The following is a 26,528-nucleotide window of genomic DNA, read 5'->3' on the forward strand; positions in this document are numbered from 1 at the left end:
CACATATCTTCAACAGCAGCCTCCGTCATCACGAGAATGTAACAAGATGAATGTTTGGATGGATAATGATCAATCCAAATTCTTCAAAGTAATAGACAAAATTGTCATTCAGTCACTGCCGATAAGCTGACATGACATATATTGACACGATGACCTATTCTCTGTATGATGTTCATTTCCCCCAATTATATTCAATCACCATGCTGATAAGTTTCCTCCTCTAACCCCCTTTCTTTTTATTCCCCTCCGCCCAGGGACCAAAGTTGATCTGGCAGGCGTTGAGGAAAGCATTCGGCCGACCTCTCATCCTCAGCATCACATTCCGCTTCCTGGCTGACTTGTTGGGCTTCGCCGGGCCCCTCTGCATCTCCGGCATCGTCCACCACATCAGCAAGGACAACCACACTATTCAGCAGCCGGTGAATGCATGCAATCGTGACGCAACGCAACCTTACTTAGATGACCTAAACTACGCTGTGATAAAATGTGCAATGTGGCCCATTCCCCGAGGAAGGCTGTGGGATAAGGTCATAGATATATTCTCAGATATATGTTATGCTATACACTTCAAGTAGCTGGGCTTCATATGCAACGTTGTAGCCTGCTGTGTAATCTAAATACATTTTAAACGAATGGTGTATCCCTCGACCTTGGGAGGGTTTGGCAGGAGCGATATCAGTCGACGATTCATGACCGGAATCCAATCCTGTGTAGGTTCATCTTGTGTGATTGACCTTGCTGGAGCTCAAGTCTGTGCTAAAATGCTAAATACTGTCTGTCTCCTCTTCCTCTCCCTACCTGTCCTTGTTTCCGGATGAAGTTGCTGGGAATATATTTCATTTCCTCCAAGGAATTTCTCGAGAACGCATATGTGCTTGCTGTGCTCCTCTTCTTCGCCCTGCTCCTGCAGAGGACCTTTCTCCAAGCGTCCTACTACGTGGCCATTGAAACGGGCATCAACCTGCGCGGTGCCATACAGGTACAGGAAATGTTCCACCTACAGCCAAAACATATTGTTAAGCTTCTACTGTTTGTCCACACGGACGTGAATGTGGCTCCTGTGATCTTCTCCCCAGACGAAGATCTACAACAAGATCATGCGTCTGTGCACCTCCAACATCTCCATGGGCGAGTTAACCGTTGCTCAGATATGTAACCTGGTTGCCATAGATACAAACCAGCTCATGTGGTTCTTTTTCCTGTGCCCTAACCTGTGGGCCATGCCAGTTCAGGTAGGACACACGTTTTTCTACTCTATTTAAGTAGCTTAGTCATGTGATATCTCTGTGAGGGCCGTCAGCTACGCTTGTTAGATCCGTAGCTACGCCACAATCTATGAATCAAGTTACACAATGTGTCATTTTGTTTTGTCGTTGCCATCAAGCTGCCTGCATTATTGCATTGCTCCTTCCTTGTATGTTATTGCACAGTTGTGTTTGGGTTGACTTTGAAGTTGCGTTTTTCATTGTCCACAGCGTTGTCCTTTCTCATCAGGCTCATGGTTCATAGGGATAAGGAGGCCTTATGTACATGCTGGGGGAATAAAAGGATTGTAAATAGAGATGTGAAGGCCGAGAGGAGCATCAGGTGTTATGTCCCCTGTGGGAAAAGATTCCCTGTAAATGTGTGCAGTCAATTTAAAGCTTGTGACCACGACACTAATGCTCTGCTACGAATGGGTTGTGTTAGTCATGACAGTACTGTGTAATTCGTGTTGTTATTCATATACTATGAAGTCCCTAAGAGAAGGTACCGTTGAATCCAAACATTATAGTCAATCATGAAAATACCAGCAACCCTTTGATTTCCGTGCTGGTCAGGATTCCTTCCTGTCAGGGTTAGCAGGTTCTTTTTCTTCCCTCTGGCATCTTTCATGCCATACAAATGTAAAAAAACTCGTTGGCACATTTGAATGCTGTGATTCTGTGGGTGCTCTGGCTTCCTCCCACAGTCCAAAAACCTGCCCCGGGGGGGTTGACGGGTAGCTCCAATTTGCCCGTAGGTGTGTGAATGTCAGAGTGAGTGGTTCATTGTCTCCGTGTCTCTGCCTCTGTGATTGACTGGCGACCAGTCAAGAGTGTTTGTCTCTCGCCCAGAGACTAGGCGAGTAGAAGACGGCTGACGCTTCCGCTGCGTGTTAATGTATCCATGCCAGGACATACAGTAGCTGCCAAAACTCATAAACAACAATAATAATTGCAGCTTTGGCAGCTTACTGGGAATGTATATTTGGGAGTATTTCATTTCACTGCTCATTTATTAAATGTGATTTGCTGATCAGAAATTTACAAAAGCATTTTTTTTTGTTACTGCAGACATTTTGAAATTTTGTTGAATTGGAGGGAACGTCAATGCTGTCCACCTTATCCAGCATGAAGCTTTTTACATCTCTCACAGAAACTGTGTGCGGGTTGGTGGTCTGGCTACAGACTACAGACAGTACTTAAAAGGCACTAATGAAAAACCTTTAATAATTAAAAAAAACACTAATCAAATCACAGGCCGCAGTGTTTGTCCCGCCGCGCACCACGTCGCCGGTGGCACACGTTACACTGTGACGGATGACGGAGGGGTGTGCAACTGTGAAAATGTCACATCCGTCTCCATCCGGCCCCGCGTGTCCTGGGGATTCCTGCAACCCCGCGTGTGCTCAGCGTGATGTGGGCCAGAAAGGAGCCGAGGACAGAAATACCTCCTGTATGGAGATGTGCAGCTTTGCGTGCTCCTTCCCTTGTGAACATGCATTTATGAATAGCGCAGTTTATTTAAATAGTCAGTGGGCAACGTTGTTTAAATGCCTTTCTGGAAATTTGTATTCCTCCGCAAGGTTAAATGATATGTTGTCTCTCTGTTTCTCTCAGATCGTCGTAGGAGTGATCCTGCTCTACTACCTCCTGGGAATCAGTGCCTTGATCGGGGCAACAGTCATCGCTGTGTTAGCTCCAGTACAATACTTTGTGGCCACCAAACTGTCCCAGACACAGAAGAGCACCCTGGTGAGGATTTCTACAGGCGCTCCCACAGAGACGCATTGAGTGTGACCGTTATGATCACACATGGCGTATGATTAAAGCTAGCAGTTAAAAATGACGGTGTCATTTGGTTCGGCATGCAGACTAAAACGTCTCAGTAATACTAAATACTACTATTAATGCTTTTATTATCATCATCAGTTTATTACATCAGACATCTTTATACTGCCCATCCTGGAAAACAAATCGCTGAAATATAACGATGATGATTGAGGCCTCACAGAGCTGCTGAAGTAGCATCATACTGTTATGTTAGAATATATTGTGTCGTGACTTTTTACATCAATAAATCAGAGCTTGCCAGTCGCGCTCTCTCGACAACAAAATACAGGATACAATAAAATAAGATGCTGAGAAATAAGGTTGAGACAACGATCAAAAAGGGCTCTCGTCTACACACACCTGTTTCTCATTACCGTGACCTATATGCACTTTCACATTCGTGCTCCGCTCTTCGTGAATTTGTGTTTTCCTCAAAGATGAATGAAAGTCAAAATAAACTCTGTTCTGGTTCCAACGGGTTGAAGTCAAGTTAACTTTATAAACCTCCCATTCTCGTACATCATCAAGAAACTGAAGAAAGTGGTTAGTTTCAACCAAGTGTCTGGTTACCAACCATTTATTCACATGTTGAATCATAATGTAAACTTTTGTGGTCTTTTTATGTTTAATCCAAAGCTTTGAATTCTTGATGAACCTCGAGACGTTTCAAATCATGGTTTGTTTGATAAATGTCTTCCTTCGCCCCCTTACAGGAATATTCCAGTGAACGGCTAAAGAAGACCAACGAGCTGCTGCGAGGCATCAAGCTGCTGAAGCTGTATGCGTGGGAACGCATCTTCTGTGACAGTGTGGAGGGGACGCGAGGCAAAGAGCTCACCAACCTGAAGGCCTTTGCTTTCTACACATGCATATCCAGTAAAGCACTTTGTTCCCTCCTATATGGACTTACATTTGAGCTTTGCGAGAGGCGTGTGCAAAACCTTTCCTCAGAAAAAGGAAAATTCTAGGGATGCGCATCGCTTTTTACTTCCCTGTTGCGTTACTATTGTAGTTCCAGCTTAGTTGAAGTCAACGCCTGTAATTCAACACATATGTATGTGTGAAGTGAATTGGTGTTTGAGGCATGGCTCAAATGCCTTGTACTTCATTCATTTCTCATTTACAGTACCATAAAGTCATACAATGTCTTATTACGTCCAGGTGAACGGTTGCTGCAGGCTGCATGATGATTAATATACTGTGTTACAATCTAAAATCAATAGCTGCATATTGAAGAAGAGTGAGCGATCACTATTTACTCGCCTATGAAGGAGAGGAACATAAAAATGTTATGGCAGTAATAGATCCCCTTTAAGGCGAAAGGGAGATTATTTAATAACTTTATGATTCAATAACTTTTATTTTGACATCCATCAACTTTTTAGACAGCGGTTCACGGAAAAATAATGGGCAGTACGAATTGGCACTACGTGCAAAAGATGCCTACGGATGCTGTGATTACTTTGTACTCACTGGCTTCGCTCTGACCCAATCTATCAGGACACGCAGGTCACGTATTTGTGAGGCTGCTTAATTTGTTTCCAAAATAATTCTAATAAATTGCTGATTAGGTCAAGGATGTTTGACTTTTTCCTCCTACGTGCTAAGTTATAATTGAGCACATTTCACCAGAATATCTGTGGGTTTGTGAAAATGTAGCGAAAGAAGAACTTTATTAATGTCAAAGCCTTGACATCTTCCTCTCTGCTTCTTTTCTGCTTTCAGTTTTCATGAACGCAGCCATTCCAATCGCAGCCGTCTTGACCGTGAGTTCATTATTCATTCTGGTTATCTTCACAACATGTATTTATGCCAAAGAAGACACCGTTTCTAAGGACATTTCACAGTATGTGGTATCTGTATTCACAGAGGTCATAGTTGTAGACTTGTGTCATGACAAAGTAGAAAAGGCCGACAGATACCAAGTAGAGAGGTGATTGACCACAAGAGACGCAGACCAGCGATTCGGGCTCCGAAAGGTTTTCAGAGGAAAACTGTGAGATTTTGACAGCCGGAGAATAAGCTCTGTTTTTGTTTGCTTGGGTTCCACCTTCGCTCGGGAACCTTCAGCGTCTGTCAGCCAGTCGAGCAGTTCAAGGATGTAAAAGCGCGCCGCTGAGACTAAACTAAATTGTGTCCTTTCCCTCATCCTGCAGACGTTTGTGGTTCACGTTCAGATCTCCGAGGACGCCGATCTTTCCCCAGCTGTGGCCTTTGCCTCTCTGTCCCTCTTTCACATCCTCGTCACCCCCCTCTTCCTGCTCTCCAGCGTTGTGCGCTCCACCGTGAAGGCTCTTGTTAGGTGAGAATCTGTATTGGGGTTTTTACAGTAGGAGGACAAGATTAAATTTCTCATCTTTGTGCAGATTTCTCTTTAAAAGTATGAACAACACAGTTCTATGATGTCAAGATAAACCAGAAAATACAAATTCTATTCCATTTTTGTTATGCAATGTTTGAAAATACTTAAGGTAATGAGTTTTTAACGGCAAACAGAAACACAATAAACAGATAATTGAAAAGCAACATCATAGATAACCTGCATTTTGTTGCAGTCATCGTTGGATGAGCTTTTTGTTAAAGTGATAATTCCTTTGGAGTTACGGACAAACTCTCAACAAATGGTGGTTGTTAAGAAAAGGCAAAACGTATTGTCTGTTTTGTACCATAAGAAAATTAATATTAATATTGAAGGGAAAAACATTTCGCCTGAGCTGCGAGAGCATACGTGTGCAACATAATTCATCTGTTCCCTTTTCATGGAAAATGAGACATTGAAATGGGAAACAAAGATTTGATTTTCAGCAGGTCGTCAAGGACACGACACGGGAGATAAAACAGGCAATCAAGGGTGTTTTGAGAAAGTGTGATTCACAGCAAGAGTTGAGCCATAACCGACTTCCCTTAAAACCATTAAAACATAAAGGGAAAAGAAAGCACATAAAAAAAAAACATTAAGAAATGGATTGAAAGTCTTTAGTTCCCTGAACTAAAGGTTTTGACAAACCAACACGCTTGACTGGTTCAATCATTAGACAGGCACACGCAAGCATGCACGCTTACACGCGTGTGATCGCACGATTCAGCTGGAGATATCGATGAATTGTCTGTCCTCTCAGGACGCCTCATGAGGTCGATGAAGCTGAACTCTGAGAAGCGTGTCCCTTTGAATAGAGTCAGCTCCAGCTTATCGGATAGACAGTGACCGCAGGGCAGTGCTGCAGTGAGCGGGGGGGCGATGGAACCAGCATCACATATTGTGAGGCCGTGCTGCTGTAACCACCTTGTCTGAACAAGAGGGGCTGTACTTTTTTAATGTGGAAGCTGCCTCAGATCCTTCGGGATGTCTATTTTTGAGGATGTGTGATCTGACACACTTTGTCAGACACCAGGAATGAAAGAAAACCGTTTATCTTCACACCTCAATATTGGAAAATGTCAACAAATATGCAATATGATAAGTCAATTTAATGTTTTCTTGTGTCATTCCCACCTTGCTGTTGATGCTGCTTCGCAGACACTGGTGTCTCGGCTGTGTTCTCTGCTCTACGCTGACTGTCTTCATTTATGGGAAATGTGGATACATACAAGGGTCGAGGGGTGGAAATGAGTCAGATCTGACAGATTTAATAATTAGATTTAAATGGGCTTTGTCAGGGAAGCATTTGCTCTCATTTAGGTACTGAAGCAGAAGATGAATGGTTTGACCCTGCAGATGTGGAGATATGTGACTGTAATACAAACAGTGCGAGAGAGTGAAAGCGTGCTGGTTATCGTTGAATGTAAGTGAGCATATTCTAAAGTCTATGTTGCTTCTGTCTGTCTGCTGGTTCAATAAAGTAGGACTCATCAGTGTGTCTTGAACATATTCTACAGATTTATTCCATTGATTGATTGACTTGATTTCTCTCCATCAACCCCGCAGTGTTCAGAAGCTCAGCGAGTTTTTCTCAAGCGATGAGATTGGAGATGAACAAGATCCCCGCGTGACATTAACCTCTGGCTCCAGCAATCACAACCAGAATAGATACCAGGCCGTGGTGAGTACATGGAAACTCATCTGTTATGGGTCGGATTCAATTAAGCGATGAAACGGGACAAAATGTGTTTCTTGCGCTCCCCTGCTGCCGTGTGCAGGCCTCTCACTGTGAATGGTGTTTTCTTCCTCCATCTCATTGTCTTCCTTTGTGTCTGGTGTTGCACGGCCTTCCACTAGCCTTCCTCTAAACCTCTCCCTTCATCCTCCTCCTCCTCCTCCTCCTCCTCCTCCTCGTTGGCTCAACACCTTCAGCCCTTGAAGGTGGTAAACCGGAAGCATCCCCCGAGGGACGACTGGAAAAACTACAACTCTCCGGGGGACCACGAGGGTGACGGACCCTACCAGGACATGGACCAAGACATCTGTTTCAAGGTGAGAAAGACGAAGGGACAAGGTGTCGTCCTCCACCACATGTCCTCTGCTTAGATGTGGCAGTTAGAGGGGCAGTTAGGAACATTTAAACTTTGTTTTAAAGGTCAGTAGTTTTGAATTACACTGGCTGGAGTTAATGAGGGAAAATGCACTTGTTGTCCAGGTTTTGTTCTCACCTTTTGACATTTCTTTGCATGGGACAAAAATCTGTCAATTGTGTTTTCTGTGTAATGTTTTCTGCCATCTGCTTGTTTTGAATAATCCCAAAGAAATGATTGATTAAAAGTTTAATTTTGAATTATGTCAATTAAAGGGAGCCTGGGGTCAGACACCATCCTGTGGAGGCGCAGGAAGAAAAAGATCAATACACAGAAAAATGCAGAAAATGTTTAATGTTTCTAAAGGCTGAGTGAAGCTCACCTTGACGTCTGCATGAGTCTGCACTTTGCTCTCCTCAGATAACCAGTGGCTATTTCACCTGGACGCATGGACCGCCAACACTCTCTAATGTGGACATCAAGATTCCTTTTGGTGAGTGTTGGGCGGTTCTGATGTACAATCTGCCTCCTGAAATCCCCTCTTTACCTCTTTCCGTGTGCAGTCTGCATCTGCCACCTTACTCTCTGGCTATTAAAACCTTGCAGGCAAGCTCACTATGATTGTGGGCCAGGTGGGTTGTGGAAAGTCGTCCCTGTTGCTGGCAGCACTGGGGGAAATGCAGAGAGTATCGGGAGTCGTCGCCTGGAACAGGTTAGTTACAGGTTCACTGGTCTCTGTCTGTGTCAATCAACTCGGGTGCTTCAGGGGAAACCGTTCAATCCCCTTTAGGCTTAAATTATTGAGCTGAGTTTAATGGGGGAAAAACTGTCCCCTGTGGACCATCCCTTAAACGCAGGGTTTGTAGATGGGCGCAGGACCATGACTCTGGTGTTTGTTCATCCTAATCATCTAGTATTGTGAAGTGCATCCATTTCTAAGCCTAAACGGTTCAATTAGACTCTATGAAATGTATCTTTTAATGGGTAAAGGCATATCATCCTGATATATTAATACATGTAATTATAAAGTAGTAACATACATTTCCCCTCAGGGAACTGCTTCATTGAAAGAAAATTGCTTCTGAAACATACCGCCACTGATATCATGTCAAATGTTTTCTTTCTTTTCCTTATTCTCAGCCTGTGAGGAAAATCTTGCTTATATTTCTTCATCCCGGTACAATTGGGGAGCTTTAATTCCGCCCTTTTCATTCCTTCACTGCAAACAATAAATCCTGTGCCCTGGACAAGGCAAAGCAGTTAACATCACAATCAGACCTGTCGCTTTGTCACGGCAATATAACATACATGTATTTGTGGGTCAGTGAAATGAGCTGATATTGCAGCTTTTGGTGGATAGAGTGTAGAGAAACAGGAGGATTTGTTCACGCACCACTGACCCAAAATTAGTCGGAAGCAGATGCGGAAACATCCCAACAGACTTGCTGTGGCTGCAGCCAAGAAACCCCTTTAAAACACAGGACACCAACACAACAGCACGCTAACTACACACCTCCTGTTTCCCTGAAAAACAAAATCCCTTCACTTCGAAAATCACTGTAAGTCACTTTGGACTAAAGTGCTAAATCTGTATTTGATTCTCTAAACATAGGGACTCCTTTCTATTCAACCTCTTGTATCAAGCAGGAAATCTCTGCCTCTGAGTTGAGAGCATTTTTATATTTATATAATATTCTTAAAAGGTCACCTACATTTTTAAAAATCTTTTTTTCCCCCATCCAGCCTCATTTTTATTTAGTTCAGTTAATGTGACACTGATGCCACTAATTAGGGAATTGGTCGGAGAGGAGCCGGCCTGAGGCCACCACCCACACGTATAATGAAGTAATTAGGCAAACCGTAGTTTCTTGGCACGTGTCACGTGATCTTCCACAGCAGAGGGAATTGTGCACATGGCCCACTCCATATACGGCACGGAGCTCTGAAGCGCGTCTCCGGGACTTCTCTGCATTTAAAGTGGTTAACTATTTATAGCTTAGCCTCAGTGGCCAGTTAAAGACACGCAGGTCGGATTCCTTGTTTACAGTTTGGTTTACAGTCACCTAAACTGGGCAGCGCAGCCAGTTCTGTAGGACCCCCCCAAACCCGGGGGGCTCACCCGCTGCCCCGAAATAAGAGTGTGAAACAACAAGTGCTTCAGGAAAGACAATCAGTCTGCAGTGTTTTTCCAGGGCCGTTAGGCTATGAGGTCATTTTCCTTGTACTGGTACTTTCATTTGGTTGTTTGACATTTTTTACCCTTGATAATGGAGGGAATGTAAACCCCGCTACAAAAAAAGGAAATTTGATATTTGACGAGATTATTTTAAAATTCTCTTGCTTACAGCTGTCGCATCAAAGCGGCTGCAGTTCACTGGTGCAAACCAGCGCTCGCTTCTGGCGTCGACTGAACCTAAAAATACTCCACAGTTTCAACTGAGCATGTATAAAGCTCAAAGAAGCCCATCAGACTCTACCAGTCTCTATCTTGATGATTATGTGCATGTGTGTGTTTGTACTGTATGTGTGCACACTTAAAACAGTACATTCTAAAAATAAGAGTTCAGAGTTTCACGGTACATTTTTAATTACACAAGTATCCCCCGAGTAAAGTTTTAACTGTACATTTAATACGTTTCAGTTGGAACAGGGACAGAATTGTTATGCACACTTCATGTATTTTCTTTCTTTGCAGCCTGCCGAACCTGGAGTCTGAGGGAGATGAAAGGTAAGTTAAAACAATCAGTGCCATCATGTGCTTTTCGTTGTGCCTTAAAAGACTATTTCAAACCAGCCTGAACATCTGAGGATACAAGTCAGCGCGTGTTGATTACAAATTATGGGCCGCACTGAATAACCCAACATTTTCCAAGTGGACTATTTTTGACGGGAGGAGGGACATTTAACTCTGCTGCACATAGACAACAGCAGGCTGAGCGCTGTAAATGCCTCAAAGAGCTTCATGCTAACCACTGGTTCGGATAACGCTAATGGGGGTTGTTATTTTACCATGATAGACTTTCGGGGAGTTATTGTTCATACTTGACATGACGTTTTTTTTTTTCACTCTGGAATTACACACACGCGCGCACGCACACACACACACAAACACAGTGGGATCCATGTGGCCTTTTACAATTATACAAGCGAACAGCTTGAACAGGCCTCGTGTTGAGGTACTAATCACAGCCCGAGGAACCCGAGCCTCTGAGAACTGAAACGCCTCCAGAGACCTAACGCGTTTATGCCGATTTGCATATCACCAACTTCCAGCAAGGAGAAATTGCAAAGGGGCCGGTGGCCTTATTTTTAGGGAGGGGGGTGTGTGTGTGGGGGGGGATAAGATCACTGCCAATGATAGATGTGCTCATATACGGCGGCTTAAGGCCGGTTCGTGTTTGGCGTGCTGAGCAATGATTGCCATAGTGAGGAACGAGTATATGGTTTGTTTGTTATCTGTTAATCATTTCCTGACAAAGGGGACGTCAATCACCTGTTTGTTTTAGAGGGAACAGTGTTGCTTATTTAGTGTTTTGTGTGACTTCTTTTCTCTGTAGTCTCAATGACAGAGATGCAGCAGGTGACGGAGAAATCAGGTGAGTTTAGACAACAGCAGACGGGTCACCGTGGAGACCATAACCACCATAATCAGCAGAGCAGAACAGCAGTCCTCGTGCCTTTCTAGAAATCCACTGACAATAACAGAGAACAATGTATTCTGCTCACGTATCTACCCTGCCAACCCTCAGCTGCATGCACCGACTTCCAGATTCTGAGGCTGAGGACTTTTATTAATCATTGTTCGAAACAGAAAAACTCATTCAGAAGTCGCATGAAGAACAGATGGTTGATTGAGCGGCACTCGTTCGTGTGTTTGAAAACCTCTGGCAGGAAGAGAGGTGCCGTGGGCTACGCCTCCCAGAAGCCTTGGCTTTTGAATGCGACGCTGGTGGAGAACATCACCTTCGAGATGCCCATGATCCAACCCAGGTACGGTGTCACACGCCGCCTAACAAGTGGCTTTAAAAAGGCTGTAGTGAAGGTTGTGTCTTTTTTTTGGTGCCGTTATGTTAATGACAACGTGTTTCACATTTCAAGTAATGCAAACAGATGGGACTTACTCAGAGCTCCTTCTTTTAGCACTTGATGATTTTTGACAGAATTAACAATAAAGAGATGAAGGACTCCATTGGCAACGCTCTCACTGAACGAGCATGCATTTGTCCATCATAAAAATGTATATAAACTTTACTGGTAAATCAGGACGTTGCCTGCGGAGCCGGGTTACTGTAATGACTTTCCCTAGTTAACTATATCGCAACAGTATGAAAGACCATGTTGAAAGACGACCGAACACATTTAGTTACCGTTCTACACAAGTTTATTTCTTCATGCATACATCTACTATATACGATTTCCTCGCACCCCCCTGCTAGTGTGGAGTGTCCCTGCTATTCCCAATACATCACAGTTACAATATTACACCCAGTTCCCTGTTAAATACAAATATGATTTCTGTTAATTACACACAAATGAGTGTGATTAAGTGCAAACGAGGAGTAAACATTTTTATTTGAGCGGAAAAGTGTAGCAGTTTGTCGATTTGTCCTACAGCTTTTTCAAACCTGTTGAATAGTTTTAGTACGAAATGCTTGTGGATGTGCTGCAGTCAACTACTTTGACATTCAGAGTTGTTAACACAGTAATTAATGTTATGTCAGCGCCAGCCGTCGAGACAAAATACATCCAATAACCTTCCCGCTCCCCGAGGCCACGACGTTGAATTGGACGTGTGTGATGCGTGATTAAATCAATGCGCTCAACAAAGTGTGCCTTCACAAATAAGCAGTTTTGACTCTTGAGACAACAGGATTTGTCTTGGGTGAACTTGTCTTTTGGTTGAATAGAGTTTTCCTAGTTTCACTCACTCCTGGTTCAACGACATATGCTGTTTTTCACATGCGTGAGCACAATCGAAAACACACACACATTCTCTTTTAATGACTCACACTCACATTAACCACGCTCACAATTTTCCTCCTCTCAACAAATGGCCTCTCTGGAAGGTCAGTCGCTTGGTTCTAATGGACTGTTTTCATAAAACAAATCTAATGGAGCGCTTTGGTTTGTTATTGTGGAGCCGTTTACCCGACCGCCCTTTTCTTTCTCTACACACATCGTTTTTCTTTACCAATAATACTAGTAGTTTTTGTTCCAGGTCAAACAGAGTTGCTGCCATTAACGGCTCACTGGAAAACTCTGCTAAACGAAATGGAACAGATATCACATCTCATGAATTAAACCAGTGTTCACCTGCTATTTCATCCCGCTTGGGAGGTACCTATATAAATATAATATATATGTAACCATGTTTATAGCTTGGGTCAGTTTTTTTAATATTCTTTAGTGAAAAAGCTTAATTGTCCAATTTTTTAGCATGCAAACAATTTCAACTCAGCTGTTTCTAGACACCAGCAACATTGTCATCCTGTCAGTACAGAGCTGCCAGTCTGGCCCGCAGTCTTAACATGGTATTTTACAGCTAACTTGTCCTTTTACAGTGCAAAGTTTTGACTTAAATTCTGTCTTACAATATCCTTTTATACAGCTGATGAGGAAACATCTCATTCATTCATATTAATCAACGTATTCTGGCCCGTGACTCTGTATTTTTTAGCTCGAAATGTTCTCAAAGATCCAGCAATAACAGCTGTCAAGCTTTCTTGAACAACCGAGGGTCGGCTTCCTGTCAACTACAATTTCAAGACCTTGTGCGCCGATCCAGATGGATGATACGGAGATGCCGAGACATTGGAAAGAACAGCGAGCGATTCACTTAAATCTGAACGAAGGACTGAAGCAGCCGTGGATTATTCCCGGTCTCTCCGTGTCCGTTGAAGCAGTGGCTGCTCACTTCGACACTTTGAAGTCCCACCACAGAGGCCGATTTTTCTATTCTAGCGAAGTTAATGAATCTTTCAAATTGATTTCCTGTCTCGAGGTTAATATTGAGCAGGCCCATGTCCTTCTGGCTGGTATCAGCATTAGTATTAGAGCTCATTTGTATTCGCTCTCCGCCTGCCAGGTACGATGCTGTCATTGAAGCCTGCTCCCTTCAGCCGGACATCGACATCCTCCCACAGGGCGACCAGACAGAGATCGGTGAGCGGGTCAGTAAAGTTCATGATTTCCTTAGCGTGCCTTCATCCGTCTTTTCATTCTAAAGCTCCAAAAAATGAAAACCAAAGAGTCCAGATCTCGCCGGAGCTCCCACTGTGTTGCAGCATCATTTGTTGTCGTCGCTGTGGAAACAGGACTTGGTGTGAGTGTGCAGGGAGCTGGGCTGACCACTGTCATGTTGGATTTCGTCATGCACCAGTGATACGGGAAATAAGCTGCGATCTCCTTTGTCACTCTGGGGGCCGCTGCCACACGCATTAATGGATGTAATCCAATCTCTTTGTTGTGAATCTTGTAATAAAGTTGTCTGCCCTCTGGTGCAGGGTATCATCCTGTCAGGGGGACAGAAACAGCGCATCAGCGTGGCCAGAGCCCTGTACCAACAGACCAACGTGGTATTTCTGGTGAGTCTGGTGTCCTCTCACACTTCACCTTCGATCAAAAGAGGCTCTCAGATCTCGATCTGTATTCACAGTGAAACATCGCGGTCCGACGACTCGGATGTGATGCTATTTCTGATGCCTCCTACGTGACAAAAATAGCAATACGTTCTCTTAAGCTCAGCCCGATGCAACGTGGTTATTAATAGTCACTTTGATGACAATAGCGTCCATGAAATGTAAAGAGTAGAATAATGGTAGTAGTCAGTCAGACCACCTTCAACACAAATAATCAAAGATCTTTAATAATAAACTGAATGATTAGGAGTTTTATTCCCAGTCATTGATGTTTTACAGAGAAATACTTGACGCAGCTGTTTATCTGTTTGTGCCGTTCTTTTAGGATGATCCATTCTCTGCCTTAGACATCCACCTGAGTGACCATCTGATGCAAGATGGTATTCTCAAGCTCCTGAGAGAGGAGAAAAGGACAGTGGTTTTGGTAACACACAAACTTCAGTATTTACCACAAGCAGACTGGGTAAGACCTGTGTGTGTGTGTGTGTGTGTATCTTAATTAACCAAATTGTATATTTTCTTCGCAATAGTCGCACAAAATGATTATGGATTCTCCATATTAAATGTTGTCATTTCATTGGTCACGTAAACGTTACATCTGGGATGCAGACCCTTCATCTCAGAAAGAGAATAAAAATAGATTGTTAATGTCGGCTATAACGCTAAAGATTGCATTTGCTCTTGTTTCTGTTTGTGTATCTGTTTTTTGTTCTTAGATCATTGCCATGAAAGATGGCACTATCCAGACAGAAGGGACTCTGAAAAACATCCAGAAGTCGGAGCCTGAGCTGTTTGAGCATTGGAAGACCCTGATGCACAGACAAGACCAGGAGTTTGAGACGGTAATCAATTACTGACCAAATGCTGCCGCTGATCTGACCGTTGGCGGCTGCTTAAAATGACCACCTTTGATTGCCTGCATGTCTTTTGGTTTTGTGGAGAGAGGGACGAGCTTCTCCTTTTGTTTGTCCTCCAGGAGACCGAGGCGGCGAGTATGACCGATCTGGAGAGGAAAAACCTCCGGAGGGCCATGTACTCCAGAGATGTCGCCAGGACCGAAGAGGACGAGGAAGGTGAAAGAAAAGCTTGATTTTACGTCTGTTTGACTGCAGTTAGTCCTTCAGTCTGATTATAATTCAGCACGTCTGTGCTGATAATAATAATAATGGCGAAGTATCATTTCCCTTCCTCGGTTATTTGTAGCAGCACCTCTTATGTTACACTAAAAATTGGGCAGAACAGCTTATTTTTAATGTAACACTCGCTGCAATCACACGAATCCCCCGTGTGTCCCCTGTCCTTTATTCATTATATCCTGTCCATGCAAAAGAAAACAGGACATGGGTATCAAATGCTCAAGACTTTCTGCTGAGTCTGGCGTCTCATGACTTGGCTTCTCTTTGGACTTTTAGCAGCAACCAGATATGACCCCCCCCCCCCCCGCTGCCCGCCCGCAGGCCCCTGATGTGGCTAAACTCTGAATCTGATCCTTTATCTGTGTGTGTCTCTGCTGTTTGAATGTGCAGCTGTGGTGGATGGTGCTAAGGTGCAGTGGCTGTCCTCTTTATCTGTGTTCTGTGTTGTCTCCCGCGTGCCGGTGGAGCCCCTGAGGTGACTTGTGAGATGCCTTCAGCTTTCTTGTTCAATGGAGCAGGTGTGGCCGAAAAAAGAAAAAAAGAAGAAGTCTGTGACAATTGTGACCCTGCAAGCAACCCGCAGCTATGTCAGCTCCCCCACCCTTCCTTCCTTCCTCCCCCCCCATTTTAGAAGCTCACCATGTATCATTTACTTTTCCCCCATATTTCTTTCACCTCTGCTTTGTTAAACCCACCTAATGGCAGCATGATTGCCCAGTAGATGCTGGTCGCTGTCGTCTGTTTGACCCTGCTGGTCTTCCTCTCCGTTTCTTTTCTTCTCGTACTCCCCCGTTTTTTCCATCGGCTGGTGGACTCCCATGTGAAGCTTCTTGCCCCAAAGCTTGCTGCATGAAGTTACATGGCAGGTTGGGAGGAGGCAGTAGGTTGCAAAGGAACTCCTCAGACCCAGCCGGTGTCGTGGCTGTGCCTTCGCCCCTGAAGAAGATGCCATTCGTGCGAATGAGCATTTTGCTTGTTCCGTAAGAACATGGTTGTGGATGTCGTAGTCTTTAGATTAGTTTCTCTGTGGTTGCTCCTCTCCTTTGGCCCTCTTTCTCTTTCCTCCTCTTCTCCTCCAGTCCTGTGGTATTAAATGCTAAGTGCTAGTAAATCTGAGAAATGTGCTCAACAGACACTGAAAACAGAGATAATGAAACATTTAGCAGGAGGGTTCGGACGAGTAGGAGGAACGTCCGAAAGGTCAGAGATCACGTGAGCAGTGAGTCAAAGCAGAGGAGTTAAATGCAGACATTAGTGTTGTAAGGCCAACATACACATTCACGTATTCCATCTAGAATAAAGAAAGAAATCAGAATAAATCAAACTCACTTTCAAAAAACATTTGAACTCACCTCTGTCTTAATCCCAGAGGAATCCGTGGAGAGCGAGGACGGCGAAAACCTGTCGCAGGTCATGCGACACCGTGCCACCATCCCCTGGCACTCCTGCGGCACCTACCTGTCCTCCGCCGGGGTCCTCCTGCTCACCGTGCTCCTGCTGTCCCAGCTCCTCAAACACACCCTCATGGTCGCCATTGACTACTGGCTGGCGCATTGGACGTCCAACGTCATTGCGGCCAAGATCGCAGCGACGGCTCGCAATTGTACCATTGTCAAGGTGAGCGGCTGAACCGGGAAGTGTGTCCTGGTCGCCGAGGGCTTTAGGAAGTCGTTGCGCCAATTTTCACCTTTTCAACGAGCAATTAGTCGATGAATTAGAATGAATACATGGAAGTAGAGGTTGCAGACCTATTTCAGATTAGGAGTGTTTGCTAATGCACCCTCAGGCAACTGCAACTCAGCAATCATAAATTATAAATAAATGACAGCAGATTTGATCACTTTCTCTGTTAACCCATAATAAAGTCGTAAAAGAACCAAACTTCATGAATGTTTTTTGTGACAAAGAAGCATCTGTTCCAATCAAAATGAGAAATCTGACTTGTAGAAATAATGGGAAACTCAAGAGAGCCACGACATTATGTTCTGTATAGAAACAACAGAAGAAAATCTGTCCCCAATTCAAACTTTCCCCTCTATTCAGTTTAAAGCTACTGTTCGTCAGCAACCTCTTCCCCAATAGACTCTGAAAACCATTCACAGGAGCACACACATAGTGTACACAATCACAGCACAGGCGAAGGTTAAGCTGCTTCATTCACACGTCGGGGTCACGCGCCAGCTGTTGGCAACTTCTCATGTTCCGGATATATTTGTGTCTGCGCGTGTCGCTCCTGTGAATTGTAACGCTAAGTCACATTTCGCACAGTCCTACAGAAGCCAAAGTAACTGGCAGGTTGCTGCCGGACAGCTATGAGAGGAGGAGAGATATTACTGAAGCTCGACACAACGAGATCTTCACCCTCCAGCTACACTAACTTTTATGGAGCCAAATCCAGGCCAAAGGTTTTGATCATTTGAAAACATTGAACTGGAAAGTTTTGGTTTAGATTATTTAAAATATAGCGAATGAAAAGTATTTCCAGGTCAAATATAGTTCAGTTCTTGAATTGTTTTGCATAAAATATTTATTTTCATTCTTCACTTAAATAAATTTTATCTGATATTTTTGAGTTGCAGATTTTTATATTTTCCTTCTTTTGGTCCTGATGTGGCTACGTGGGCGTAGCCTCAAGTGAGAGGGGCGCGTAATACTGAGTGCCAGCTTAACAAAGAAGGCCACACCTGTGAATATGGTGTCTAGCAATGTGAACCCCCCCTGCAGGGACCCTCTCCAGACCCGGATCTAACTGGGTACAGAGAGTAGACCTCTGACGGATGACCTGAGAGGCCCGATCGGCTTGTGTGCGGTTTAAACTTCTCGCTCACAATCTATTTTTATTGTTCTTCACACAGTTGTGTGACTGTCGGAAAGTGTGTGCCGTTATTTGAACATTTATCGCCCTTCTTCTTGGCAATGTGTTTTGCTTAAGTGAGATTAAACATTTTCAACATTTTCAATGTACATTGCTTCAGGCAGTCTGAGGGTGAGAAAAACAAATGAACTGTACTGAAGAATATCAAAAAATGTATATAGTATGTAAAGAAATAAAATAAATATTTGATTCAAAACAGTGAATCAAAATGATATTGGACTTCCTGGTTAAATGTTCTATACTATTTAGCATATATATTTATATTCCTGTGTGAATGATGAGAGAGACGGACGTTGGATACTGTGTGTCCAGAGCACATCCGCATGTAGATTTGCAGAAAAAAATACTAGAAAGGTCTGATTCAAACTGAGTGAAATCACAGACGACGCAGGTGTCAAATTGAGGGGAAAACAGAGAACAGCGTCTCCTCCCAAAAAGTTGAAATGTTGCCAGATGAGATGTTTTAAAGCGTCGCTGGCCTCTGTTTCGACCCGGTTGTAACCAAGCCGCCCCCTCTCCTCCCCCCTCTGCAGACTTGTCACTCGTGGTATCTGTCCGTGTTCAGCGTGCTGTGCTGCCTGGGCATCGTCCTGTGTCTGGCCTCCTCCGTGGCTGTGGAGTGGACCGGCCTCAAAGTGGCCAAAGAGCTGCACCACGACCTGCTCAACAAGATCATCCTGGCACCCATGAGGTTGGACGCTCAGCGTGTGTGTGTGTGTGTGTGTGTGTGTGTGTGTGTGTGTGTGTGTGTGTGTGTGTGTGTTCTGCAGCTCTGCCTGGTTGTGTTCGGGAGAGACGTGAGTGTGCTGATAACATGTGTTTGCTGAAACCGATCATTTAAGCAGAGGAACAACGCAAGAGCTTCTCTTTTCGCCCCATTACTCAGAGCTGCAAAGCACCATCTGCGGATAAACGTGTACTGTATCTACACTCACATACACAGCTAAATAAACACATCACTTTCACATTAAATAATGAAATTATCTAGCTGACCGCACAGCACATCTTTCATTTTGTGACATGTTGAAATATCTAAAGTATTATTATGGTCCCAAAGACTATGAGGGTGGACGTATTCTGGGGAAATGAAAGCGTAAATCACAGACTGAGTTTAACGCGTTTGTCCCTGCAGGCTGTTTGAGACGACTCCGCTCGGCAGCATCCTCAACAGGTTTTCCACAGACACAAACACAATTGACCAGCACATCCCCACCACCCTGGAGTGCCTCTCCCGCTCCACCCTGCTGTGCTTGTCCGCTCTGGGCGTCATCTCCTATGTGACCCCCGTCTTTCTCATCGCCCTCCTGCCGCTGGCCGTCGCCTGCTACTTCATGCAGAAGTACTTCCGGGTGGCCTCCAGGTCAGTCGGATGGGACGCAGGGACGGAGGGACACGTGTTGGTCACGATCGGTTTTCATTTAATTCATTTGGATGGTGAAATTAAACACAAATAACAAAGGATACATGTTTGAAAATAAAATGCTGTATATTTCAAATGTTGCTTTCTTTGGCTTCGTTTTCTCCAGCACTGTAGCTCTTCTATTTCCCATATAATAGAGACGGGTGCTAAAATGCATGAACCCATCCGATTGAGAGCGGGATGCAGGTCGCAGTGAAATATCTTTTTATTGGATTCAACAGTTCTCTGAACCCATTGAACCGTTCACTTCTGCTCTTCTCTTCTGCTAACCCTTCTCCAACCCTACGACCTACGATAATATCAGAATATTATTTGAACTTTGCTTCAGTTGATATTTCCCTCTTCTTTTTTCTGTGTCCTCTGTCTTCTGGTCAGGGACCTGCAGCAGCTGGAGGACAGCACCCAACTCCCTCTGCTCTGCCACTTCTCTGAGACAGTGGAAGGTCTCACCACTATAAGGGCCCTCAGGTGATCATTAACAACGGGTCAAACTATCTTAACTGAATATTGTTGTACCATATATTTTTACTTGGATGTTGGAGCCTCACTGTGCTAAATGACGTGTGTGCAGAGCTCCACGCTAAACGTCTGTGTTCATATTCATCGGTTGATTGGGAAAAGTGTCTCTTTGATTGAGGATTTTCTGAAATAACAGCTAGTTTGGAAGCCAATCAAGGTCCAAATATGCAATTTGATGTGGAAACTTGAAATCTCCAATTGTGAAGGGACTTATCAGAGAAGTTATATTGCATCCAGCAGTTCTGAAACAAAACTATTTGAATACATTTATTGTCATTTTAACTTTTTGTGTGGATAGCTGTTACAAATTCATACAATATTGACTCATTTATTACTCTTTTATTAGGTTTTTCAAAAGTTGTGAGGGTCGTTATCAGTGTTTAATTTCCTTTAATGATGATGACGAGTCCAGAAGATTCATAACAAGACAATTTCAGAACATTATCATTTAACTGGTCATCGTTCACGCTGAGCCGGTCGGACACAAACAAAAAGGGAAACTTTTTCTTTCTCCGTCGGCAGGTACGAGCCCAGGTTCAGACAGAGGTTACTGCAGTACACGGACGCCAACAACATCGCTTCCCTCTTCCGCACGGCGGCCAACCGTTGGCTGGAGGTCAGAATGGTAATGGCGCTTTGTTCCCCCGCTCAGTGCTTCGGAATCCGCTTTAGGTCTGTTGGCGGCAGCTGTTTATGTCGCTGGCTCCCTCTGTTGGGATCCCCAAAACACTGAATCCCTGTGTTCTTCGTGTGATGTTTTATCCATCAGCCGCTCGCAGCTCATTTGGCTCGTTGTGTTTCACAGTTGGACGCAGGAGATTCATGTGTGCAGGAAGGAAAACCAAACAGGGCTCTTTGGCAGCATGTCCATCTTCTACATTTAAACTAAATCAAAATCTCCTCTTTTTAATTGACCTTTGCAGCGATGCTTCACCTTCCTGCTGTTACGTTGACGTGTCTCTCTCTCTTTCTCTGCAGGAGTATATTGGAGCTTGTGTTGTGTTGGTGGCGGCTGTGACCTCCATCAGTAATTCTCTCTACAACCAGCTGACTCCCGGTCTGGTGGGGCTGGGACTGACCTACGCACTCCTGGTGTGTGTGTGTGTGTGTGTGTGTGTGTGTGTGTGTGTGTGTGTGTGTGTGTGTGTGTGTGTGTGTGTGTGTGTGTGTGTGTGTGTGTGTGTGTGTTTTTATAACGTGTCACAGGCAACAGATTTGAGTTACTTTTCTTGTTCTGCTCTTTGTATATCTGAATATATTTCCGTCTCTCCTGACCAATTATTTTAGAGTATCTTGCGTATCTTTCAGCAAAAAATATTACCTTGAAATTGTGAATAATGTGAAATCTGCCTGAACATCTGTTGAAACAGAAAAACATCAATATTCCATTATTGATACTTAGGTAATAAAAACTTTACAGTTGAAGATCTTAGTCAAACTTTTCTCATTATAATACTTCAGTCTGGTGGAAACATGTGTTTACAAAATTTAAGTAATAAGTAAACGTTGAGAAATGTATTCTGCTGTTATGTTACATCCACCACTGCAGTATCTGACAAACGCATGACACAGCAAATGAAGTGTGTGCCTACGTTGACATTAACCAACTCCCCTCTTCCTCCTCCTCCTCTTCCTCCTCCCTCTTATGTATCAGGTATCCAACTACATGAACTGGATGGTGCGTAACCTGGCAGACATGGAAGTGCAGCTCGGTTCAGTCAAGAGAATTAACGGGCTGCTCAAAACTGAACCGGAGAATTACGAGGGACTGCTCAGTGAGTGCGGCCACACCTTCAAAGACCCTTCTTAAATTAAACTCCTTTAACCAGTTCTACCAGGAGCTCGATTGGAATTGATTGCTTTTTCGGGCTACACACAAAGCGGCGTCCAGCAATACGAACGCCACGAAGCAGCAGTGTTTCCGCCCTAGTGGCTTTACCTCCGTGATCAGCCAACCGCAATAAATATGTAATTGTTGTTGTAAAATGCCTTTAAAACCAAGGCTGCTCTGCTCTTATGCACTGACGCCGAGACACCAGCGTCTCCATCGGCAACCTGGATATGAGCACCACTCAGTTTCGGTGTTTTATTCAACCTGCCGTGTTATGCTGTAGATGTTCATCCAGTCTTTGTCTGAAGAATCAGCAGTTGTACATTCTCTCTTTGCTTTTATGGTTTTACCTCCGCAGAGTTAGTTTCTCACCCAGGGGGCTTTATTTTTTTGTGAACTTGGCGGCCCGGTTGCAGTCGGACGCCCCGCTGCGTGCACCTGCAGCAATGCCACACTGTCCTTTTGTGATTGTGTGGCCAGGCTTGTGTCACACACCTGTTGAGCACACTAAAAAGGGATAATCACAGGTTGGCTTCGACAATCACAGCCGATCCCGCTCACTGCTTTCACCGTCCCGCCGTGAGGCCCTTTGGGAATCCTAAAAAGGTTTTTATCGCAGCAAACTTATGACCAATGAAATGCTTTTGCTACGAGAGCCGCATTTTGGGACGCGGCTATGAAATATCTTGTGTGTTCTGTGTGATTAGTCTACGAGAAACATCTGTCGTGTTGCTTCTCCCGCTTGCACTGTAATTAAGAACGGGGAGCAGCAGTTCTGCCTTCTAATTAATACTTCCAGTAATCGCTCTTCAGTTTGAGACCGCGTGCAGCGAATATCTGCTGCCTTCATAAAGGGCGACCAGAGCTCATTCAAATGCACTTCAACAAACACAAATATAACTGCGACCACTATTTCAGATGAACATTTAATGTCCTTCGTTTACATTATAAACAGCGTTACTGACTGTCTGTGTTTGGCCACAATTTAGAGCACTGACTGTACATGGTTAAGCCGTGTAATTTCACCCTAGTCTAGAAGTGCAGTTTAAAGTTAGACCATGTTTTCATATAGTGCTAATAAGTCTGTATGTGAAGGGGTAGAAATGTACTGATGTTTCTGCGTCTGTCCCCAGCTGTGTCTCAGGTCCCTGACTGCTGGCCCAAAGACGGAGAGATCAAGATCCAGAATTTGAGTGTCCGATATGACGCCGCGCTGAAGCCAGTGCTCAAAAATGTCAACTCCCACATCCACCCCGGACAGAAGGTATCGTCAAACTGAGGCAGCCTGTGAAACCAAAGACCAACGATGGAATCATTCTGTTAATAATGAGTCGGACTTGTTGGTTTTCAGGTGGGAATATGTGGCAGGACGGGAAGCGGCAAGTCCTCTTTCTCCTTGGCCTTATTCCGCATGGTGGACATGTTTGAAGGTAAAGCAAAACGTCCACGCTTACGTTGAAACTCAGCACATTGAAAAGCTTTCACACGGTAGTCTGTGTTTGATGTGTGGTTCGTTATTCTCTCTCTCCCTTTTTTTTCGCAGGGAGGATCATCATCGATGGCATTGACATCGCCAAGCTGCCTCTGCAGACGCTCAGGTCTCGCCTGTCCATCATCCTTCAAGACCCCTTCCTGTTCAGCGGCGCCATCCGGTACAACGGAACGTTATATTTGGTGAAAATGAAGTAGAGCCGAGTAGGACGTTCCTCTGAAAACGTCCCTGGTTAATTGTAGACTGTGTGATGAAGGCAGCACAGCCGGAGAGAGACCGCAAGACAGCAATGCTCAAGCCTTTGTTGCGTTGGACGAGGAGATAGATGAGGGTACCTTTAAGGGCGCTATGTGATGCCGTCAGACAGAGTGCAGATCAAGGTCACAATGACATTCCTAAAATGTAATGTTGTTGTTGAATAAATGGAATGGCCTTGTCCAGGGTTTAGTTGATAAAACACCATGTAGCTAATTAATGAAGTAATCAAGACAAAAGTCTATTTCTACGTGTTCACGCGCCTGCGTTTGTGCGCGTAGGTTCAACCTGGACCCGGAGATGAAGGCTACAGATGAGATGCTCTGGGAAGCTCTGGAGATCGCTCAGCTGAAGCCTGTTGTTAAATCCCTCCCAGGAGGCCTGGGTGAGAAACATGTGGTTGTTTAAATGTGTGTGTGTGTGTGTGTTCATCTCCCTGGTGAGTCTTCCCTTCTATTGCTCTGACGCAACTGTAGTTTCTCGTTACAACGGCCAGGCTGCTGTATCAGATGCACATGAGCATGAATCTTTTACGTATTCTGTGTGAAGCCACTTCATGCTCGGCTCCCTTCAGATCGTATTTTTGACTCGGCAGTTGTCAGACGGCAGCGGCGGTCTCATCACATCAGATGTTAGCGGAGCGTAAGAGTCATGTTCCTCTCCAACCTACATACACACTGACCTCGCCTCTGCAGGTTGCTGCTTCAGCTGCTTTAGGTTTGAAGTTTATCCCCCAGGTTTTTTAATGCCTCTGTCCGTCCTTTTACTTATGAAGAAAAGGCAGAGAAAGCACATGTCGCCGGATTCAATCAATGTGACAATGACAGATGCGTTTGTGTGTCAGTGTGTAACATGTTCAATGTAAGTTACTCATTGCTTTAATTAACGTTCACTGGGGCCAAATCTCTGCTAAGATATTGATCTGCACCCAGAGGTTAAGGACTAATTTGTTAAAGTAATTAAGTTAAAGTAACCGTTTAGTGTTGATGTTGAGTGTTGTGGTGAATATTGAGCAGACCAGTTATCCGCAGTGAGTCTTTGTAAGTGAATGGATTGGAATTGAGTTTTTACAATCATACCCTATTCTTATTTTCTCATGCGATGTATAATTTAATTGTAATTTTCTTCATAATAAGATATTGGTCCGTACGAGTTAACGGTTGATGAACTTTGTCTGAAATACTAGCGTAGTGCCATTGTAATGTTCCATGTCACGCATGAAGCAGTCTCTGGTATTAACATTTACACCAGTATACCAAATACATGAATATCACCAGACTAACAATGTTCATTTCATTCAGATGCCATGGTGACAGAGGGTGGAGAAAACTTCAGTCAGGGTCAGAGGCAGCTGTTCTGTCTGGCCAGAGCCTTCGTCAGGAGGAGCAGCATCCTCATCATGGACGAAGCCACTGCTTCCATAGACATGGCAACGGTCAGTGTCTTTTCATTTCAATTCATGTCGTTTTTTATTTGCTCCTGGTCCATTTATTTAAAGGGTTTTCATTGTGGAAGCAGGAGAGACGAGAGGGGGGAGGAAGTGTGCTTAGTGTGTTAGGGGGGAGAGAACTGAGGAAATAGAAGGGAAATTGCTGGGAGCCTTAAGGGAGTCAGTGTTTTCACATGCAAGACCCACTCAAGGATCATGGGTCACAAAGAGCGACATTTCCAGCATACAATAACGCAGCTGCACCGCCCGCCAGGAAACACGGTGAGGCGTCTAATCAGGGACGAGGAGCGAGAGAGGTGACAGTAATAAGCTCCAACGGGGTTGAAAAGCACCAAGGAACACGTTAACTGCTCAAATTGCTTTTTTTTTTTAAACTTTGCATACCACTTTGTGCTTGTTCTTGATTCTCCGTCATGAAAGTAAATCAGCCCCCCCTCCCTCTGTCCTCACAGGAAAGCATCCTGCAGAAAGTTGTGATGACTGCTTTTGCGGACCGAACAGTAGTTACTATAGCAGTGAGTATCTCCCCCCAGAATTCCACCGGGCAAATTATTCCCGTGTATCTTCCTGGCCCACAACCATTTATTGCACCTCATACTTAACCTACCAGCCAGTGCCATTGGAGTGGTGCTTATCAGTGTAAAAATGAAAGTTTGTGTGGCAAAGCTTTGATTTTTTTTTACTTTTTAGAGTCAATGTAGCGACTGATTCTTTTCCCCTCCGCCGCACAGCATCGCGTCCACACCATCCTGAATGCCGACCTAGTGATTGTGATGAAGCGGGGGATAATCCTGGAGTACGACAGGCCCCAGGCGCTGCTGGACAAGGAAGACAGCGTCTTTGCCTCCTTCGTACGGGCAGACAAATAGCACAAGAGGAGAGGGAGAAGCGTTAGACGAAGCCATTCAAAGTGCAATTGTCCCATCGAAGATATATTCCTTTTATTTTATAATTGTCTTGTATAATATTTGTACATACAAAGTAAATGCTTTGTTAATAAAACATGAATGATCATTAACAAGTGTGGGGTTTTTTTCTGTTGAGCTCAGTCAGAATGACGACTGGGACGACCTCCAAAGGATTTTTTTTGTGCTTGTGTGAATGAAACGCTGTGACGGTTGCGAAATAAACGAGTCATCAGCAGCTCGCGGGTTCAAAATCCGCTGAAGAGTACGCCGTGCTGTCCAGCCAGATGAAGGCAAAGGGCCAGAGACACAGCACGGTGTTCTATATCCATATCTTCTAAGACTCTAAGAGGGGCGTCACGGCGGGGTGAGCAGCTGCAGCCCGAGCTGACGTGTGACGTTAGAAAGTTGAAGAGGAGAACGGCCGCCTGTAAAATAAGCTGTCCGGTGGCTGGAATGGAGAAGAGAAGGAGCCGTGGTGATT

General features: G+C 44.4%; 1 protein-coding gene across 2 annotated transcripts in view; it reads left to right on the forward strand.

The window, feature by feature from the left end:
* Nucleotides 1-26,157, forward strand: part of LOC120812315 (ATP-binding cassette sub-family C member 8-like) — a 36,742-nt gene extending 10,585 nt beyond the window's left edge. The window contains exons 7-39 of one of the 2 annotated variants that reach the window (XM_040168164.2): nt 255-419; nt 821-979; nt 1,077-1,232; nt 2,862-2,996; nt 3,788-3,950; nt 4,800-4,840; nt 5,231-5,376; nt 7,000-7,114; nt 7,291-7,485; nt 7,944-8,016; nt 8,130-8,235; nt 10,219-10,251; nt 11,081-11,119; nt 11,415-11,513; nt 13,609-13,693; nt 14,027-14,107; nt 14,487-14,624; nt 14,878-15,003; nt 15,138-15,234; nt 16,667-16,914; nt 18,706-18,863; nt 19,305-19,532; nt 19,968-20,060; nt 20,634-20,736; nt 21,090-21,203; nt 21,766-21,886; nt 23,076-23,206; nt 23,294-23,372; nt 23,486-23,594; nt 23,971-24,074; nt 24,991-25,124; nt 25,592-25,654; nt 25,871-26,157. In XM_040168164.2, the coding sequence (XP_040024098.2) occupies nt 255-419; nt 821-979; nt 1,077-1,232; nt 2,862-2,996; nt 3,788-3,950; nt 4,800-4,840; nt 5,231-5,376; nt 7,000-7,114; nt 7,291-7,485; nt 7,944-8,016; nt 8,130-8,235; nt 10,219-10,251; nt 11,081-11,119; nt 11,415-11,513; nt 13,609-13,693; nt 14,027-14,107; nt 14,487-14,624; nt 14,878-15,003; nt 15,138-15,234; nt 16,667-16,914; nt 18,706-18,863; nt 19,305-19,532; nt 19,968-20,060; nt 20,634-20,736; nt 21,090-21,203; nt 21,766-21,886; nt 23,076-23,206; nt 23,294-23,372; nt 23,486-23,594; nt 23,971-24,074; nt 24,991-25,124; nt 25,592-25,654; nt 25,871-26,008 (3,975 nt within the window). In that variant the 3' untranslated portion in view covers nt 26,009-26,157. The remainder of the gene's footprint in view (nt 1-254; nt 420-820; nt 980-1,076; nt 1,233-2,861; nt 2,997-3,787; nt 3,951-4,799; nt 4,841-5,230; nt 5,377-6,999; nt 7,115-7,290; nt 7,486-7,943; nt 8,017-8,129; nt 8,236-10,218; nt 10,252-11,080; nt 11,120-11,414; nt 11,514-13,608; nt 13,694-14,026; nt 14,108-14,486; nt 14,625-14,877; nt 15,004-15,137; nt 15,235-16,666; nt 16,915-18,705; nt 18,864-19,304; nt 19,533-19,967; nt 20,061-20,633; nt 20,737-21,089; nt 21,204-21,765; nt 21,887-23,075; nt 23,207-23,293; nt 23,373-23,485; nt 23,595-23,970; nt 24,075-24,990; nt 25,125-25,591; nt 25,655-25,870) is intronic. The other variant, XM_040168166.2, reaches the window with a different exon arrangement.
* Nucleotides 26,158-26,528: the final 371 nt, after the last annotated feature.

Source organism: Gasterosteus aculeatus, chromosome Y (assembly GCF_964276395.1).
Source record: "Gasterosteus aculeatus chromosome Y, fGasAcu3.hap1.1, whole genome shotgun sequence".
NCBI lineage: Eukaryota > Metazoa > Chordata > Actinopteri > Perciformes > Gasterosteidae > Gasterosteus > Gasterosteus aculeatus.